The 16,318-nt window shown below is 40.7% G+C and overlaps 1 protein-coding gene across 1 annotated transcript in view; it reads left to right on the forward strand.

Annotated features, from left to right (window-relative positions):
• Window positions 1-16,318, forward strand: part of MYRFL (myelin regulatory factor-like) — a 247,800-nt gene that overhangs the window by 78,263 nt on the left and 153,219 nt on the right. Inside the window, exons 3-6 of the mRNA XM_006859617.1 lie at window positions 4,121-4,188; window positions 4,279-4,537; window positions 5,535-5,626; window positions 14,473-14,623. Of these exons, the coding sequence (XP_006859679.1) occupies window positions 4,121-4,188; window positions 4,279-4,537; window positions 5,535-5,626; window positions 14,473-14,623 (570 nt within the window). The remainder of the gene's footprint in view (window positions 1-4,120; window positions 4,189-4,278; window positions 4,538-5,534; window positions 5,627-14,472; window positions 14,624-16,318) is intronic.

Here is a 16,318-nt window from a genome sequence, read left to right on the forward strand (position 1 = left end):
GAAGACCCCCAACGAGATGGATCGGCCAGGTGGCATCATTGATGGACTCAGGGGTGGCAGCGGTGGTGAGGTTGGCCCAGGATCGAGCATTGTTTTGTTCTGCTGTGCTTGGGGTTGCTATGAGTCGGTTCCAACTCGATGGCACCTGACAACAACAACAGGTGTTCCCTTACTGTACCCTGGTAGAGTGCTATAGGATACACACTGGACTGCTGATTGCAAGGTCAATTGTTCAAATCCACCAACCACTTTCAGAAACCCTACGTTGTTGTAGTTAAGTTCCGCCAAGTCAGTTTGACTCATAGCGACTCTATATGGGAGGGTTTCCAAGAAGTTTCTGGTGGGTTTGAATTGCATACCTTGTGGTTAGCAGTCCAGTGCTTATCCTACCATGCCACACCAGAACTCCCAGAAATCCTATTTTTGTTGTTGTTAAGTGCTGTTGAGTCATTTGCAACTTATAGCGACCCTGTATAGGGTTTCCAAGGATTGGCTGGTGAGCTTGAACCACCAACCTTGTGGTTCAAATGACTTTGCAGTCCAGCGCATTAGCTCACAGTGCTACAAATGGAGTGGCTATTAGTCTAGACTTGAAAGCACACAACAACAATAATTAATTCTTCACTCAAAATCTTGGAAAAGACCTGCAAAGTGTTTTGATATTACATCAGCAGCTCTTTTTATTCTTAAAGGCATCCCTTAAATGATTTATGTCAGTACTGACATTTTGTTCTATCTGTTTGTCCTGTTTTGTTCTATCAACTTCTGTGAAAAGGGTGTTAAACACTCCATCTCGGACTATGCACTTACCTATTTATCTCTTTAATTCTGTCAATGTCTGCTTCATTTATCATGAAGTTTCGTTATTAGGTATATAAATTATCATGGTTTTTTATGCCTTCTGAATGAAACGACTCACTGATTATAAAATATCCTTTGAATCTGTGCTAATACTCTTCAGCTTGCAGTCTATTTTAGTTGATAATCATTTAGTCATTTCCTTTTCATGCTTATTATTTGCATGTTACATTTTTTTCTACTATTAATTTTCAACATATTTATGTTGACATCTTTCTTGTAGGCAACACATAGTTGAGTCTTTCCTTTTTAAAAAGCTGTTCTGATCAGTTGAAGTAGTCTATTGAAATTTAATATAATTATTGATATGCTTAAGGAGCTCTGGTAGCGTAGTGGTTACGAATCAGGCTGCGAAACTTAAGGTCACCGGTTCGAAACTACCAGCCGCTCCACGGGAGAAAGATGAGGCTTTCTACTCCCGTAAAGATTTACACCCTCGGAAACCCTGTACAGGGTCGCTATGGGTCAGAACCGACTCAATGGCACTTAACAACAACAACAATTGATATGCTTATATTTAGGTCTCACCATGAATTTTTTTTTAATCTCCTCTGTTTCTTATTCTTCTATAACGCCTTTCCTTATTTCTTTGGCATTCTTTGAATAATTTTACAATTCCATTTTATCTATTGACTTTAGATATACTTCTTTGTGGTATTTAATTTTCAATGTATTTAGATAATATTGTACCACCTAAGGAGCTCTGGTAGCGTGGTGGTTATGAATCGGGCTGCTAACCTCAAGGTCAGCAGTTTGAAACTACCAGCTGTTCCTCAAGAGAAAGATGAGGCTTTCTGCTCTGGTAAAGATTTACAGCCTCGGAAACCCTGTGCAGGGTTACTATGAGTCGGAACCGACTCCACGGTACTGAACAACAACATAAATGATAAACAACTGCATGTGTGTTTCATTTATTCTCTACCCTATCCTTTCTGCTTTAATTGTCATTAATTATTTCACCGTACATAACTAACACTCAAAGATGTCACAATTTTTGTTTTAAACAATGCTTTATGATTTTTTTTTGGAGGGGAGTATATTTTCTAAATTTTTTTTGTGTGGAAGGGTCAGATCAGCTAAGAACTTACTAGTCATATTAGTAGCAAGAAACTTTGTTATTTTGTATTTCTTATTTTTCTGGTTGTTTGCTCTGTCTTTAATGCTAGACTTACTACTAACAAGTTGCTTCTGAGTCATACCACGGCACTATGGGAAAGAGTAGAGCTACTCTTAAGGGTTTCTGAGACAGTAAATCTTTCAGACCATGTGGCCCTTTGTTCCTTTTTAAGAAGTTCTATCTGCATATCATTATTCTCAAAGGCTGAATGATCAGACAGGGACTATTTCCTTGTGTGACTTCAAAATATCATTTTTCTCCTGAGGACACTCTATTTTTCTACTTGCAGGAAATCTGTGTAGTTGAGGAACTTTCTCACAGTTGACTACTTAGACTTTGAATGAATCATTTCATTATTAGCCTAGCAGCTCATCTTGATCTCAGCTGTGCTGGACAGCTCTATCCCCACAGTCTCTGGGGTTCCATTTCCTCACAGAGAAAACCTTTCTAACTTTGGCCTGATGGTGCAGAGTAGGGAAGTGCACTTAAAAGCCCAAACTTTTTAGTAGTCTTTTTATATTTTAGCCCCACCTTCATCACAGAATTCAGAAGTTCCTGGTGACTTTAATGTTTTGAGCTTTTCTGGCATTCTGTTATTCCAATTGGATTCCTTTTTGTTGACTCCTGTGCCCCCTCCACCATCCCTAGGCAGTTACTTTTTTTTTCTTCCCATTCTCCTAATTCAGTTAGCATCCATCCTATTTCAATCTGCCACATGTTATTGACATGGTCTCCTCTCATGTACTCTTTGTCCTTTGTGTTCATGCTTTTTGTTTTTTCACTTTCATTTAGGTGGAGTTTTTGGAGGGAAATAAGTGTATGCATATGTTCTCTTTTTCTGACTAATAAGAAGTAAATAAATTACAAAGGACCGATTTGAAGAGAAACATAATATTTTTAGTGAATGATAAAAGCAGCTCTTCTCTTCACCATATTAGACTGGAACCGTAGTGAACCAGGGAAAACAAGAGGGCTTACTCTCCAAGCAAGCAAATCCAGTGTATGAGGGGTGGTGGTACTTGTGTATGACTTAGAATGCTAAACTTTCTGAGCAAGAAGTGACTTGTAGTTTTTTTTGGAAGAGTGGTTCCCACACTTTACTTGACATTTCAATAGAGAAAACAGATAAAACTCATGATACATATATACTGAAAAAAAATTTCGTAAAACTTCTGAGACTACTTTCAAGAATATTGAGATTTACAAAGCACAGATGGAAAACCATTTCTTTAGTTGTTGTTAAGCGCAGTCGAGTCAGTTCCGACCCATAGTGACTCTGTATAGGATTTTCTAGGAGCAGTTGTTGTGTTTGAACCACCAACCTTGTAGTTAGCAGTCCAGTGCTTATCCTACAGTACCACAATAGGACTCCAGTGGTGGCATGCTACATTACCTTAACCCAAAAAGCATGTACAGTCATTTCTTTGGTATAAAACTTTTGAGAATGTTAAGAAGCGATAATAATACTAATTAAAATTTCTTGAGCACTCATTATGTTTGGAGTCCTGATGTGGTGCTATAGGATGTAAGCACTGGACTGCAACATAGTTTGAACTGCAGGATTGGAGTTTCAAATTCACCAGTTGCATCTTGTAAACCTTATATATGGTCACAATTGAATCGGAACCAATTTGGCAGCACGTAACAACATTATATTTAGATATTACATATAGTACCTCATTTAGTTCTTAAACAATGCTGTAAGGCGCCCTGGTGCTGTAGGATGATGGGCTGCTAACCACACAGTCAGCGGTTCAAACCCACCAGCTGTTCCTAGGAAACCTTATGTAGGATTGCTGAGTTGGAACCAATTCGACAGCACTTAACAACAAATAATTCTTCCCATTTCATAGATGAGGAAACTGAGTTCTGGAGAAGTTAAGTACTTGGCCTTGGATATGCAAATAGGAAATGGAAGAGTTGGGATTCAAACCCAGCTAGTCTGTGTGACTCAAAGTCTACTCACTTAATGAGGACATGACACTGGACATGGCCTGAGGGTCTTTTAGCTTCTTAGGAGCACCCTGAAAACTGTCATTGTGGTTGCTGGTGCTGTACACTGAGGTCTGCCTTTTGTTTGTGACAAAAAAATGCAATAATGGGCTAGATTGAAACAAAGAAGCAACACATGTCTTTGATCCTTAGGCAACGCCAGCTACCAGATACCCCACCCTATTCTGCATCAGACCCATGCTCTCCTCCACAGATCACAGGTGAGTGAGACCCACCATCTTGCACTGCTATTCTTCTTGGACTGTCAGTGGTAAGAAAAAGAGGCGCTTTTCACTTTTGTCTTCTCCCAGGTGCATGCTACCCAACTCTGAGGCCTGCAGCTGAGAGGACTCCAGCTACCTTTGTCCACTCTGCAACTGCATCTGGGATGCTACCTTTGCAACCGCCACAGAGCACATCAGAACCGAGCAACTCTGACCCTACTTCCCGTGGCTTTCACAACTGCTACCCAAGCACCAATCATCCTGCAATTCCCCTGGACCAATCCATATCCTCCCATCTGGAGATAAATTGTTCTTACCATCAGCAGCCTCTGTGCCACAGCCCTGGGTAAAGAGCAAAATACTTAGATATGACTGGCCACAGTAGAAAGCCTCAGAGTAGTTAGGAACCCCCTTCGTTCCCCTCCCCTGCCGCCCCCTGGGTAGTGACTGTCAAGGGACTGAGCAGTAGAAGCCTCTCCAGCAGATGGCAGTGTTGAGACATGCATCAGATTATGGCAAGTAACTAATGTTCTTAGATTTCTACAACGCTAATTAAAACCTGTTGTTGTTAAGTGCCATCCAGCCAGTTCTGACTCACAGAGACCCTGTATAGGGTTTCCAAGGAACAGCTGGTGGGTTAGGCCAAAAGTCCTTATATAAAGAAAGGTTAAATGTCAGAATATATGTAGTGGTTCTGGGTGATGGAAGAAGCACTGCCTATGCATCCTCAGCTAGACTGCTCGAGTGAATTTATGAATGAACGCTCAGAAAAAATCTGCCAATTAATCACTAAAACATATTCTTTCCTTTCCACCTCCCTGCATTCTCTATTCTGGAACGACTCCACTACCCTCAAGTTGATTCTAATTCATATTTACTCTACTGAACACTGTGGAATGGTTCCTTAGGGTTTCTGAGATTGTAAAATTTTATGGGACTAGACAGACTCATCTTTCTTTCAAAGGGCGGCTGGTTGACTTGAACTGTTGACCTTTTGGTTAACAGCCCAATGCTTAACTCACAAAGCCCAAAGCCCCACTAGGGCTATTTGTTCTGGAACTAGAGTATGGCAAAAAAGAGTAAAGGCCATCACATGTTTTGGCAAAAAATGAGCTATTCCTCTGCCTTTGACAGTGCTGTCAGTGTATTTGTAAAGTGGTGAATCCCAGGCCAATTGAATAGAGGAAAACGAAGTCTCGGGCTATCAGTGTTCAAAGACCCTTAATTAATTGCTATTAGATTCAGGAAATTCTGTAGACAGAGACCCAGGAAATTCAGTTTGACTGCATGCAGCACAGAGAGCAAAGAAGAGCCTAACCTTCACTTTGCTTTCCTGATTTTAGAGATTCATTGCCACCAACCAAAAAGAGGAGGCACACACAAGTGCTAGAAGACTCCGGGGACTGCCAAGTATGGTCCCAGTATTCCAGACCAAGTGAACCAGGTCAGTGGTGGCACAATGGTACCTCTGAGATCAAGGCATTTTAAACCAGCCTTTGAGTACCCTATAGTTATTTTCTCTCTCATAGAAGATGTTCTGGAAGTTTATTTCCTCCCTCATAACATGAAATTTCTCAATCTTAAGTGGAGCACAATTTCTCTGGGGGAGGTGAAATGCCGGTCCTTTTAGTTTGGAGCTAGGCCCCAGGCCAGGTGGACAGCACCTTCAAGAGCCTTCTGATATGCCTATTGTTGTGTGGGGTGAGATGCTTATCAGCTTTTACACATGCGCGTGAATAGCCTATGTTCTTGTCAAAATGCTGATTAAGATTCAGTACCTCTGATGCAAGGTCCTTATTGTTGTAAAGTGCCATGGAGTTGGTTCTGACTCATAGTGACCCTGTATAAAGTTTCCAATGAGGGGCTGGTGGGTTTGAACCACTGACCTTTTGATGAGCAGCCCAGTGTTTAGCCTATAGTGCCACACCAGGACTTCAGGGTAGGGTCCTACATCCTGTATTTAACAAGCTCCACAGATGATGCTGGTGTAATGCTGCAGGTTCACATTCTGAGAAGCAAGATTCGAAATAATTAATTTTGCTAGTAGAGCAGAAAGGTGGAAAGTTGCATTTTCTTAACCATCTATTTAATTAGCGGGTTTCCAAGACAGATCTTTTCAATTCTGTAAAATTATTTTATAAGTTTTTCATCAAAATCATTTGATGCCTAAGTGGTCAGCCTGCTTTGTTCCCTGTTTTATATAACATGTGAGACATCATGGTTTGAGCTTAGAGACCTGATCAAGTTGAGAATGAATTAATTTATAGGGTAAATACTATGACACTGGTAGATTCAGGTCAATTCTATTAACTGTTGTACAAGCTTAGATGTAGTCCCAAATTGAGAACACTAAGTCACATTTCTTCTACCCTCATGTGTCAACTTGGCAAGATGCCCAAGATTTCCCTCTTGACCACCCCACAACTTCCCCAGCTATAGACCACAAATTTCTAAGGGATATACTGCTTTGAAAACTTCAAAAGAAGATGGAATGAATACACAGAGTCACTGTATCAAAAATAAATGGAAGATGTTGAACCATTTCAAGAGACAGTGCATGATCAAGAGCCAATGTACTGAAGGAAGAAATCTGAGGGACACTGAAGACACTGGCAAAGAACAAGACTCCAGAATTGATGAAGTACAAATAGAAATCTTTCAACATCTAAAATAATACTGGAGGTACTCATTCATCTATGCCAAGAAAATTGGAGGACAGCTACCTGGCCAGCTGATTGGAAGAGATCCATATTTGTGCCTATTCTAAAGAGAGGTGATTCAACTGAATGTAGAAATCATCAAACAATATCATTAATACCATATGTAAATAAAATTTCACTAAAGATAATTTTTAAATGGCTGCAACAGTACATTGACAAGGAACTCCAAGAGGTTGAAGTTGGTTTCTGATGAGGACATGGAACAAGGGATAGCATTGCTGAAGTCAGATGGAATTTGGTTGAATACAGAGAATACCAGAAACATGTTTACCTGTGCCTTATTAAGTATGCTAAGGCTTTTGACTGTGTGGATCAAGACAATCTATAGACAACATTGTGGAGAATGAGTATTCTGGAACACTTAATTGTGCTCATGAGGAACCTGTATACAGATCAAGAGGCAGTTGTTTGAACAGAACAAGGGCATACCGAATGGTTTAAAATTAGGCAAGATGCGTGCCAGTGTTGTATCCTTTTGCCATACTTATTCAATCTGTACTCTGATAAATAAGATGAGATGCTGGATTATATGAAGAAGAACATAGCATTAGGATTGGAGGAAGATCCATTTACAACCTGAGATATGCAGATGATACAACCTTGCTTTCTTTAAGCAAAGAAGACTTAAAACACTTACTGACGAAGACCAAAGACCACAGCCTTCAGTATGAGTTGCACCTCAAAGAAATGAAAACAAAACTCCTCATCACTGGACTAATAAATAGCATCATGCTAAATGGAGAAATGATTGAAGTTGTCAAAGACTTCACTTGCTTGGGTCCACTACCAACACTCATGGAAGCAGCAGTCAATAAATTAAACAATGTATTGCATTAGGCAAATCTGCCGCACAAGACTTCAAGAGCAAAGATGTCTGTTTGAGGATTGAAGTGGATGTGACCCAAATCATACTATATATGTCAAAGTTGAACATTGAATAAGGAAGACTGGAGAAGAATATTAGAAGTACCTTGGACTGCCAAAAGAACAAACAAATCTGTGTTGTAAGAAGTACAACTTGAAGAAGCCAGGATAACCAGACTTCATCTTTCATACTTGGGACATATTATCAGGAGAAACCAGCCCCTGGAGAAGGACATGATGCTAGGCATAGTGGAGGGTCAGCGAAAAAGAGGAAGACACTTAAGGAGATGGGTTGATTGGCATAGTGGCAGCAGTAATGGGCTCAAGCTTATCGACGATTGTGAGAATGATGCAGGATGCGACAGTGTTTTGTTCTGTTGTGCACAAGGTCTTTATGAGTTGGAACTGACGCGATGATACCTAACAATAAGTAAAATCAACAAGAGTTGCTGTATTAAAGCTGGTTCTCTAAGTCCTACGGAAGCTGCAGGTCCTTTTGGCAATGCCTGGCCTCAGCTCCAATGTGGACTGGAGAATTCTCTCAGTAGATGATGACTTTACCCCCTGAGCCAAACCCTACACATCACCAGCACACAGGAATGTTGTTTCTGAATTGCACTGGCATCTGCCCTTGCTAAGTGTCTTACCACCTCCTCTCATGTAACATAGATCCACGTGGCTAGGAGTTCATGAACTTTTTAAAAATCCTATTGTCGTTAAATGTTTTCAAGTCAATTCCTACTGATAGCCATCCTGTATAGGGTTTCTGAGGAGCAGCTAGTGAATTTGAGCCACCAACCTTGCAGTTAGCAATCCAGTGTTTATCCTACAGTGCCACACCAGGACCTCTTTTTAGCCCTAGCAGCTTAAAATGCTAATTAAAGCTTCCTTTCAGCTATATTGATCTCTCCATGCCCCTTCCTATGCAGGTTACCCTAATTTTTTCAGGGATTCCTGCATTCACCAGGCAACATGTTAATGATTTGGAAACACAAAAGGCTGAGTAAATTTCTTGCCAGATGAGAGAACCATCTGTTCAGGCTCCTGCTGATGTACCTACTCACTGAGGGAGGCAGGCAAGAGTGTCCTTGTCAAGCCAGACTGTGTCCTGGTTCTCCCAGCCACGGCAGAGTCAGCACTCCATCCTTTGATGGCTTTCTTCTTCAGGTTCCCTGAGAAGGAATTCATTTTCACCATCTCCAGAAAACAGTCATGAAAGAGTAGCCAACATGTCCCAATAGATAAGGAATCTGGAATCTCTAATTTAAGTCCTATTAAAAAATCACTGAAAAGCTGACAGAGAGCATTGATTTCAGACTATACTTCCAGAAGGAAAATGAGCAGGTTCCCAGAGTCTAAAAAAAAAAAAAAAAAAGAATAGTCCCAGGGAAATGGCACATTGGTAGAGGAGAGAGAAACTATGCCTGTCTTGTAGGCAGGAGAAGAATTACTGGGTTGTGATGGGAGAAAATACTCAAAATCAATCGATAAGAAGGTTCCTGGGACCATCAAGGGAGAAGAGCCGAGAGTGGGACCCTACCCAGAGAAGCAGTGATGCCTGAGATGGAGGCAGAGACGATGATGTGGAGAGATGGAGCAGCTGGGGACTCTAGACCCAGAGAGGGAGAGGGGCTGTGTGATGACTACTGTGTGGGGGGAGTGGGGGCAGGCTTGCAGGGTATACACTTTGGTTGGATGATGATGTGTGGAGGGAATTATAACCATGGCAATGAAATGATATACAAAAGGATGAATGTAAAACTAATGTTCTCCCATGTAAACTATCACATAATTCACAATAAAACATTTAAAAAAAAAGGATTAAAAAAATCTATCGATAAGACTTTTTTGGTAACCTTCACCGAAACAGTACGTTTTGGCTAAGGCTTCTAAGATCCTTGTTTACAGGATTCACAATGTAAAATCACCAGATTGGTGTGGGTAGATGTGAAATTTTACTTAGATAAAAAGCAGCAGGTGGGAACCAAGGCTGATTCTTGGTATCATTGGTCTGAACCCCCAATCTAAAAGGGTTTCTTGTCCTACATGGAGTCGCTGGGTAGCACAAATGTTTATGTTCTTAACTACTAACCAAAAGGTTGGCAGTTTGAATGTACCCTGAGATACCTGGGAAGAAACATCTGGCAATCAGCTTCCAAAAAGTTACAATTTTAAAATGCTATGGAGCACAGTCCTACTCTGCTATACTTGAGGCGGTCAAGAGTGGGAAGCGACTCAATGACAACTAATTTCGTTTTGGCCCGTGTGGCTGGAACTCCAAATTGCAAAGGTTTTTCCAGCCCCAAAAATGTGGCTTTTTGACACACAGTGAGAAATGAACAGGCTAGATTCACACCATTGTTGCTGTTGTTATTAAGTGTTGTCAAGTCAGTTCTGACCCATAGCGACCCTGTATAGTGTTTCTGAGGAGTGGTAGGTCAGTTTGAAATCCAACCTTGCAGTTCAAACTTACCTTGCAGTCCAGTGCTGATCCCAGGCAGAAAAGGTGCCTTACTCATCTCCCAATAAATTGTTGTTGTTGTTGTTATGTGCTGTGGAGTCGGTTTTGACTCATAGCGACCCTGTACAGGATTTCTAAGGCTGTAAATTTTTATGGGAGCAGAAAGTCTCCTCTTTCTCCCATGGAACAGCTGGTGGTTTCGAACTCCTGATCCTGAGGTTAGCAGCCCGATTCGTAACCACTATACTACCAGAGCTCCTTTCCCTATAAATAGAGATTTTTAAAACCTTCCTTTTCTTGATTATCAAGTGGGAATCATGATTTTTACTTTACTTGTATCCAAGATTTTTATGTGTATAAAATATTTTTAAATGTAGTCAAATACAAGCTCTTAGTTTTTTCCAAAAGGCTGGATCTTGGGCAGCTTTCTGCTTTCACGCTTCAGCTTCTTTCTGCTTTTAGATCTTCTCAAGAAATGCTCAGTAAAGCGTGAAAGGAAGAGAAAGGTTCCACTTAACAACTGTGACACTGGACAGGTTATGTTAGGTCTTTGAACCTCAGTTTCCACTTAGTCGACTGAGATGAAGAGTCATTATATCATAACTGCTTTAGAAATCTATTTGGTGCCATCTACTAAAACATACTCAGAGATTCTACTCCTAGGAACATACCTAACAGAAATGTGTATATATGTCTACCAAAAGACATGCACAAGAAAGCCCATAGCAGCATGATTTTATAATAACCAAAAAATAAAAATAACTGGCTGTCAACAGGAGGATACATTGTGGTCCAGTCACACACTGGGATAGTGTGTAAGGTACAACAGTAAAAATGCACATGCTACTATGAGTCAGTACCGACTCGATGGCATCTAACAACAACAACTGTTGTTTGCAATAACAACAAATGACTTTTATAAACTTTATGTTGGATGAAAGAATCTAGCATGGATGAATACCTACCATATGATTTCAATTCTGTAAACTCCTCTGTGGTATTAGATTTGAGCAAGAGGGAAGAGTCATTGAAAAGGAGCAAAGGGGTGTCTTTTGGGATGCCAAAACCAAAAACCAACTTGTCAATAAGTTGATTCCAAACTTATGGTAACCCCATTAAAGAGTAGAGCAGCTCCAATGGGTTTTCTTGGCTGTAATCTTTACAAAGGTAGATTATTGCCAGACCTTTCTTCCCCAACACTTCTGGGTAGGTTTGAACCACCAACCTTTAAGTTAGTTGTTGATCAAAAACCTTTGTTTTGGCCACTTTATTTCTTGTTACACAGAATTCATTTTATAAAAAATATCAAACTATGGTGTACTAATGTACTTCATGTATATTGTACTTCAACTTAAAAAAAAAAAGTTTTATTGGGGGAAAAAAAAAAGAAAGAATCCTTACATTGCAGGTGAATTAAGGAGTTGATGAGATTCTTATGGTGTGGAGAGTACTCAGTACTGGTAAATATTATTATCACTGTTATTAGTAATAATAAGTTCCAGCATTGAGCTCAAGCTTACTCCTGGAATTCAGTGTGGACTTGCAGTCCTCGATTCTGTTCTCTAGGGTCTCACTTTGTGGCTCACCATCTAACAAACTAGCAGACAGGGAAGACACAGCTCTGTTACCCATTTGAGATGGCCCCTCCTAGACTCTTGCTGCTGTGACAGGAAGGGGCAGGAAAGGCAATTGTCCTTGAGGACCATGCTCGCTGCCCACTGCTGACCCTTCCCATCAGCATCTGGATCAGTGGGGCCAGCCTTTGGCTGTTTCCCTGCCACATTGATCTTGCTCTCATGCTTGAGTGGGAAAGGCCTGAATGAACTATCATTCAGTCAGGCATCCAGTGATAACTTATTTTACGGCAGGTTGAGTTACCATGGAGGCCAAGATCAGAAGTACTTGAAGACTTAAGGATAGCTGAGTCACCTGAATTGAAACGAGCAGATTAATAAAAACAAAAGGCATCAGTGCTTAAACTCTTACTGGTGGCAGACACTGTGCTCTGCCTTTTGCATGCTATCTCTTTGAGTCCCTTCAACAGTCCTGGAAGGTATTGTTTTGTTACTTCCGTTTTTCAAATGGGGAAACTGCAGCTCAGAGAGCTTACATTATTTTTCTAAGACTTACAGAGTTGAAATTCAAACCCAGGTTCATCTTACTCCAGACTCTAAACTCTTGACCCTTCCTTTACCCTCTCTCCATTACATGAGAGAGAAAGGAAAGATGGAAGAGCTGCTTTCTGCCTTCTCTGAGCTTTGTCTCAGCGGGCAAGCAGGGAATGGGGTGTGTTTTGCTTTGTTGTTTGTTTTGGAAGAGCTTCCAGGCCAATAGCTTTTGGAGGGGTGAGTACTCAAAGAGTGCCTCATCTTTCCCACCTCCAGGACTCTGTGCTGAGAAAAGAGATGAGATTTTTGAGGAATCTTTGCAAAAAGGCATGCTACTGCTCCCAAAGATATTTTGCTCACACGGCATTTAATAGTGATGCCCTAAGAAAAATACATTGTCTGTGAAGTTAGAGGTCAAAAAAAACCTCAAAGGAGCTCTGCTATTTGTTTTGAGATGTTCTCAGTGGAAGTATAAAGAAAGGAAGGTTCGATGAGTCAAGGAAAGCCCAGTCATTTTCTCCTCCATTTTCTAAGCTGTGGGCTAAGTACATACTTCATAGGAGCTAATGTCATATTTCTCTCTTGTTGCTTACAGCCTGTACTGGGTCATGTGAACCTTCTTGTTCACATCTAATGTCAGGGATGAGTGATGGTAGCGGGGAAACAGAAACAATGAACGTAGGAATAAAAATTACCTGAGGTTGAATTGTTGAGTTTGGGAGGCATATTCAGACAAACAATTATTGCACGGATGATGCAAAATGGTAGGATGTTCATGTGAATTTGCCATTATGTTTTACCTATAAAAATGGCCATTGCATTTGGTTGAAATTATTAAGAACAAAATCTTCTATGTGAGTTTGTTTGGTTTTAGTTTCTGAAAGTGCTTTCACTTCTATTGTCTTATGTTCTCTGCTTATGTAATGTTTTAAGACAGGCAGAACACGTGGTTTTAATTTCTGTTTTGCAGAGGAGGTAAGTCAGACTCTAAGTGAATAAATAACTTATCTAAGTTCAAACAACCAGCTGAACCACAGAATTGTGGGGCCACCAGGGCCCTGAAACAAATTAATATATATATTGATGGCAGGAAAAAATGCATGAAATTATATCTTAAGCAAATGAGAAAAAGAAATTATCTTAAGTAAGAGAGAAAAAGAGGGGGCAATAGCTTTTTGACCTCTGTGACCCAAGATTTAAGGCTGGATCCCAGAACTTAAATCATCTCATCAGGACCTTGGTCCCCCCGATTCTTAACTCTGCTGTTTGCTGTGCTAGTTAGGCCTTTTCCTCATAGTCCCAAACTAGTGCCAGCAGCTCTTGGGGATGTTTCTCACAGGTTCAAAGACAATGGAAGAGCATAAGAAAGCATCTTTGAAGCACATTCCCTGAACTTCTCCTTCTCTACTGGGATTGATTAGGCCCTGAAGCAGATGTGTCCACCCCAGATGCAATTATTGGATGTTGTACATAGATTGCTCAAACCTGGGTCACCTACCTTCCTGCACAGACTATATAGGAAATAGGGTAGATAGATTTTGTTATTGCTGTTGTTAAGTGCCATCAAATCTGTTCCAACTCATAACAACCCAATATAGGATTCTGAGTTTATAAATGTTTGTGGGAACAGAAAGCCTCATCTTTCTCCAGGGGAGTGATTGCTGGGCTTGAACTGCCTACCTTGTTCACAGTCCAGTGCTTATCCTCCTACAGAGCCAATGTGCTCCCAGGGGAGATAGTTGTTGTTAAGTGCCATGAAGTCATTTCTGACTCATAGTGACCCTGTGTAGGGTTTCCAAGGAGCAGCTGGTGTGTTTGAACTGCTGATTTTGCAGTTTGCAGTTCAGTGCTTATCTTACAGGGCCACACCAGGACTCCTTGGGAGATAGATACTAGGGGCAAATTTTCCAACAAGTACCCACCAGAGATACTTGGAGATGACTGAGCTCAGTCGTCTGTTGGCAGATGGGCAAATGAGGCTGCAGTATGCCTCCTGCCTCCCACACTTAGCACTTTCTATGAGGTAATTCTGCGTCAGACACGGTCTATTCATAAGTTCCATGAATCTGTCTGTTAGTCTAGAAAACTGGCCTGACAGAGAAGATTTAACCCACTTATTTCCTTGCAGTGCCAAGTAGGAGTTATGGCAACGAAGTACAAGACCACGACAGTGAGGGACAGAACATGATCCATGTGGACCAGTGCTCACCAGCTCTGAAGTGGCAGCCATATCAAAGTGTCCCCTGGCACAGCTTATTAAACCATCGTTATGAAAAACTGTAAGTGACTTCTGGAATGCCTTGTGGTGGGCTAGAGACTCAGGAGAGAAGGGCAGTGCTAAATCTCAGGATTAAATACAAACATTTGGGTTTTGATACTAGCCCTGATCAAATGGGATGGCTCAAGGAGAATGTCTGTATTTTACTGCAGTTTTACATATAAACTGGTGACAGTTGGAACATGGGAACTCAGACCTGTATTTTAAATAATTTTATGTTATCCACTAAATTATGACCACCACTTGTCTGTTAGCTTGTTGTACTATGGTGGCTTGCATGTTGCTGTGATGCTGGAAGCTATGTCACTAGTATTTTAAATACTAGCAGGGTCACCCATGGTGGACAGGTTTCTGCAGAGCTTCCAGACTCAGACTAGGAAGAAGGAGAAGAAGACTACTTCTGAATGTTTCTTGTTGTTGTTGTTAAGTGCCATCTAGTTGATTCCACTTCATAGAGACCTGAATAGGGTGTCCGAGGAGCAGCTGGTTGGTTTGAACTGCAAACAGATTTGTGGTTTGTAGTCCAGTGCTGATTCTACAGCACCACACCAGAAGTCTGAATGTTCAGCTTCTGAAAACATTATGAATAACTGAGGAACACTGTCAGAAATAATGCTGGAAGACGAGCCACTCAGATTGGAAAGCACACAGAGTACAAGTGAGAAAGAGCTGTCTCCCCAAAGTAGAGTTGACCTTTGTCATGTGATGAATGGAACAAAGCTTTCAGAACTTTCATTTACTGATGGGGCACAACTCAAAATGGGAAGAAGTAGCTGCAAACATCCATTAATAATTATAACCTAGAATGTATGGATTATGAATCTAGGAAAGTTAGAAGTCATCAGATATGAAATGGAACACACTAAGATCAATATCCTAGTCTTTATTTATTTATTTTTCAGGACCATTCAGTCAATTCCAACCCATAGCAACCGTGTATAGGGTTTCCAAGGAGTGACTAGTGAGCTTCAATTGCCAACATTGTGGTTCTAATCAACTTTGCAGTCCAACACATTAACACACAACACAACACCAGGACCCCATCCTAGTCATATGTGAGGTGAAATTGACTGGTATTTGCCATTTTGAATTGGACAATCATATGGTTTATTTGCCAAGATGACAAATTGAAGAGAAATGGTGCTGCATTCCTCATCAAAAAGAGCATTTCAAGATCTATTATGAAGTACAGTGTTGCCTGTGATAGGATAGTATCCATGTACCTACAAGGAAGACCAGTTAACACCACTCTTATTCAAATTTACACACCAACCCCTGAAGCCAGTGATGATGAAATTGAATTCTACCAAATTCTTCAGTCTGAAATTGATCAAACATGCAATCAAAATGCATTGATAATTACTGGTGATTGGAATGCAAAAGTTGGAAACAAAGAGGAAGAATCAGTAGTTGGAAAATATGGCCTTGGTGATAGAAATTATGCTGAAGAGCAATTGTGTGATAGAATTTTGCAAGACTAATGATTTCTTTCATTGCAAATACCTCTTTTAAACAACATAAAAGACACCTGGACCTATCCAGATGGACTACACAGCAATAGAATTGACTACATCTGTGGGACTTTTCAGGAAAGTGAGGCAGCACAGGAGGCACTCACTCATCTCTGCCAAGAAATTTGGGAGACAACTGTCTGGCCGACTGATTGGAAGAGATCAATGTTTATGCCCATTCCAAA

The sequence above is a fragment of the Chrysochloris asiatica genome, unplaced genomic scaffold (assembly GCF_000296735.1).
Source record: "Chrysochloris asiatica unplaced genomic scaffold, ChrAsi1.0 scaffold00033, whole genome shotgun sequence".
In the NCBI taxonomy this organism is placed as follows: domain Eukaryota; kingdom Metazoa; phylum Chordata; class Mammalia; order Afrosoricida; family Chrysochloridae; genus Chrysochloris; species Chrysochloris asiatica.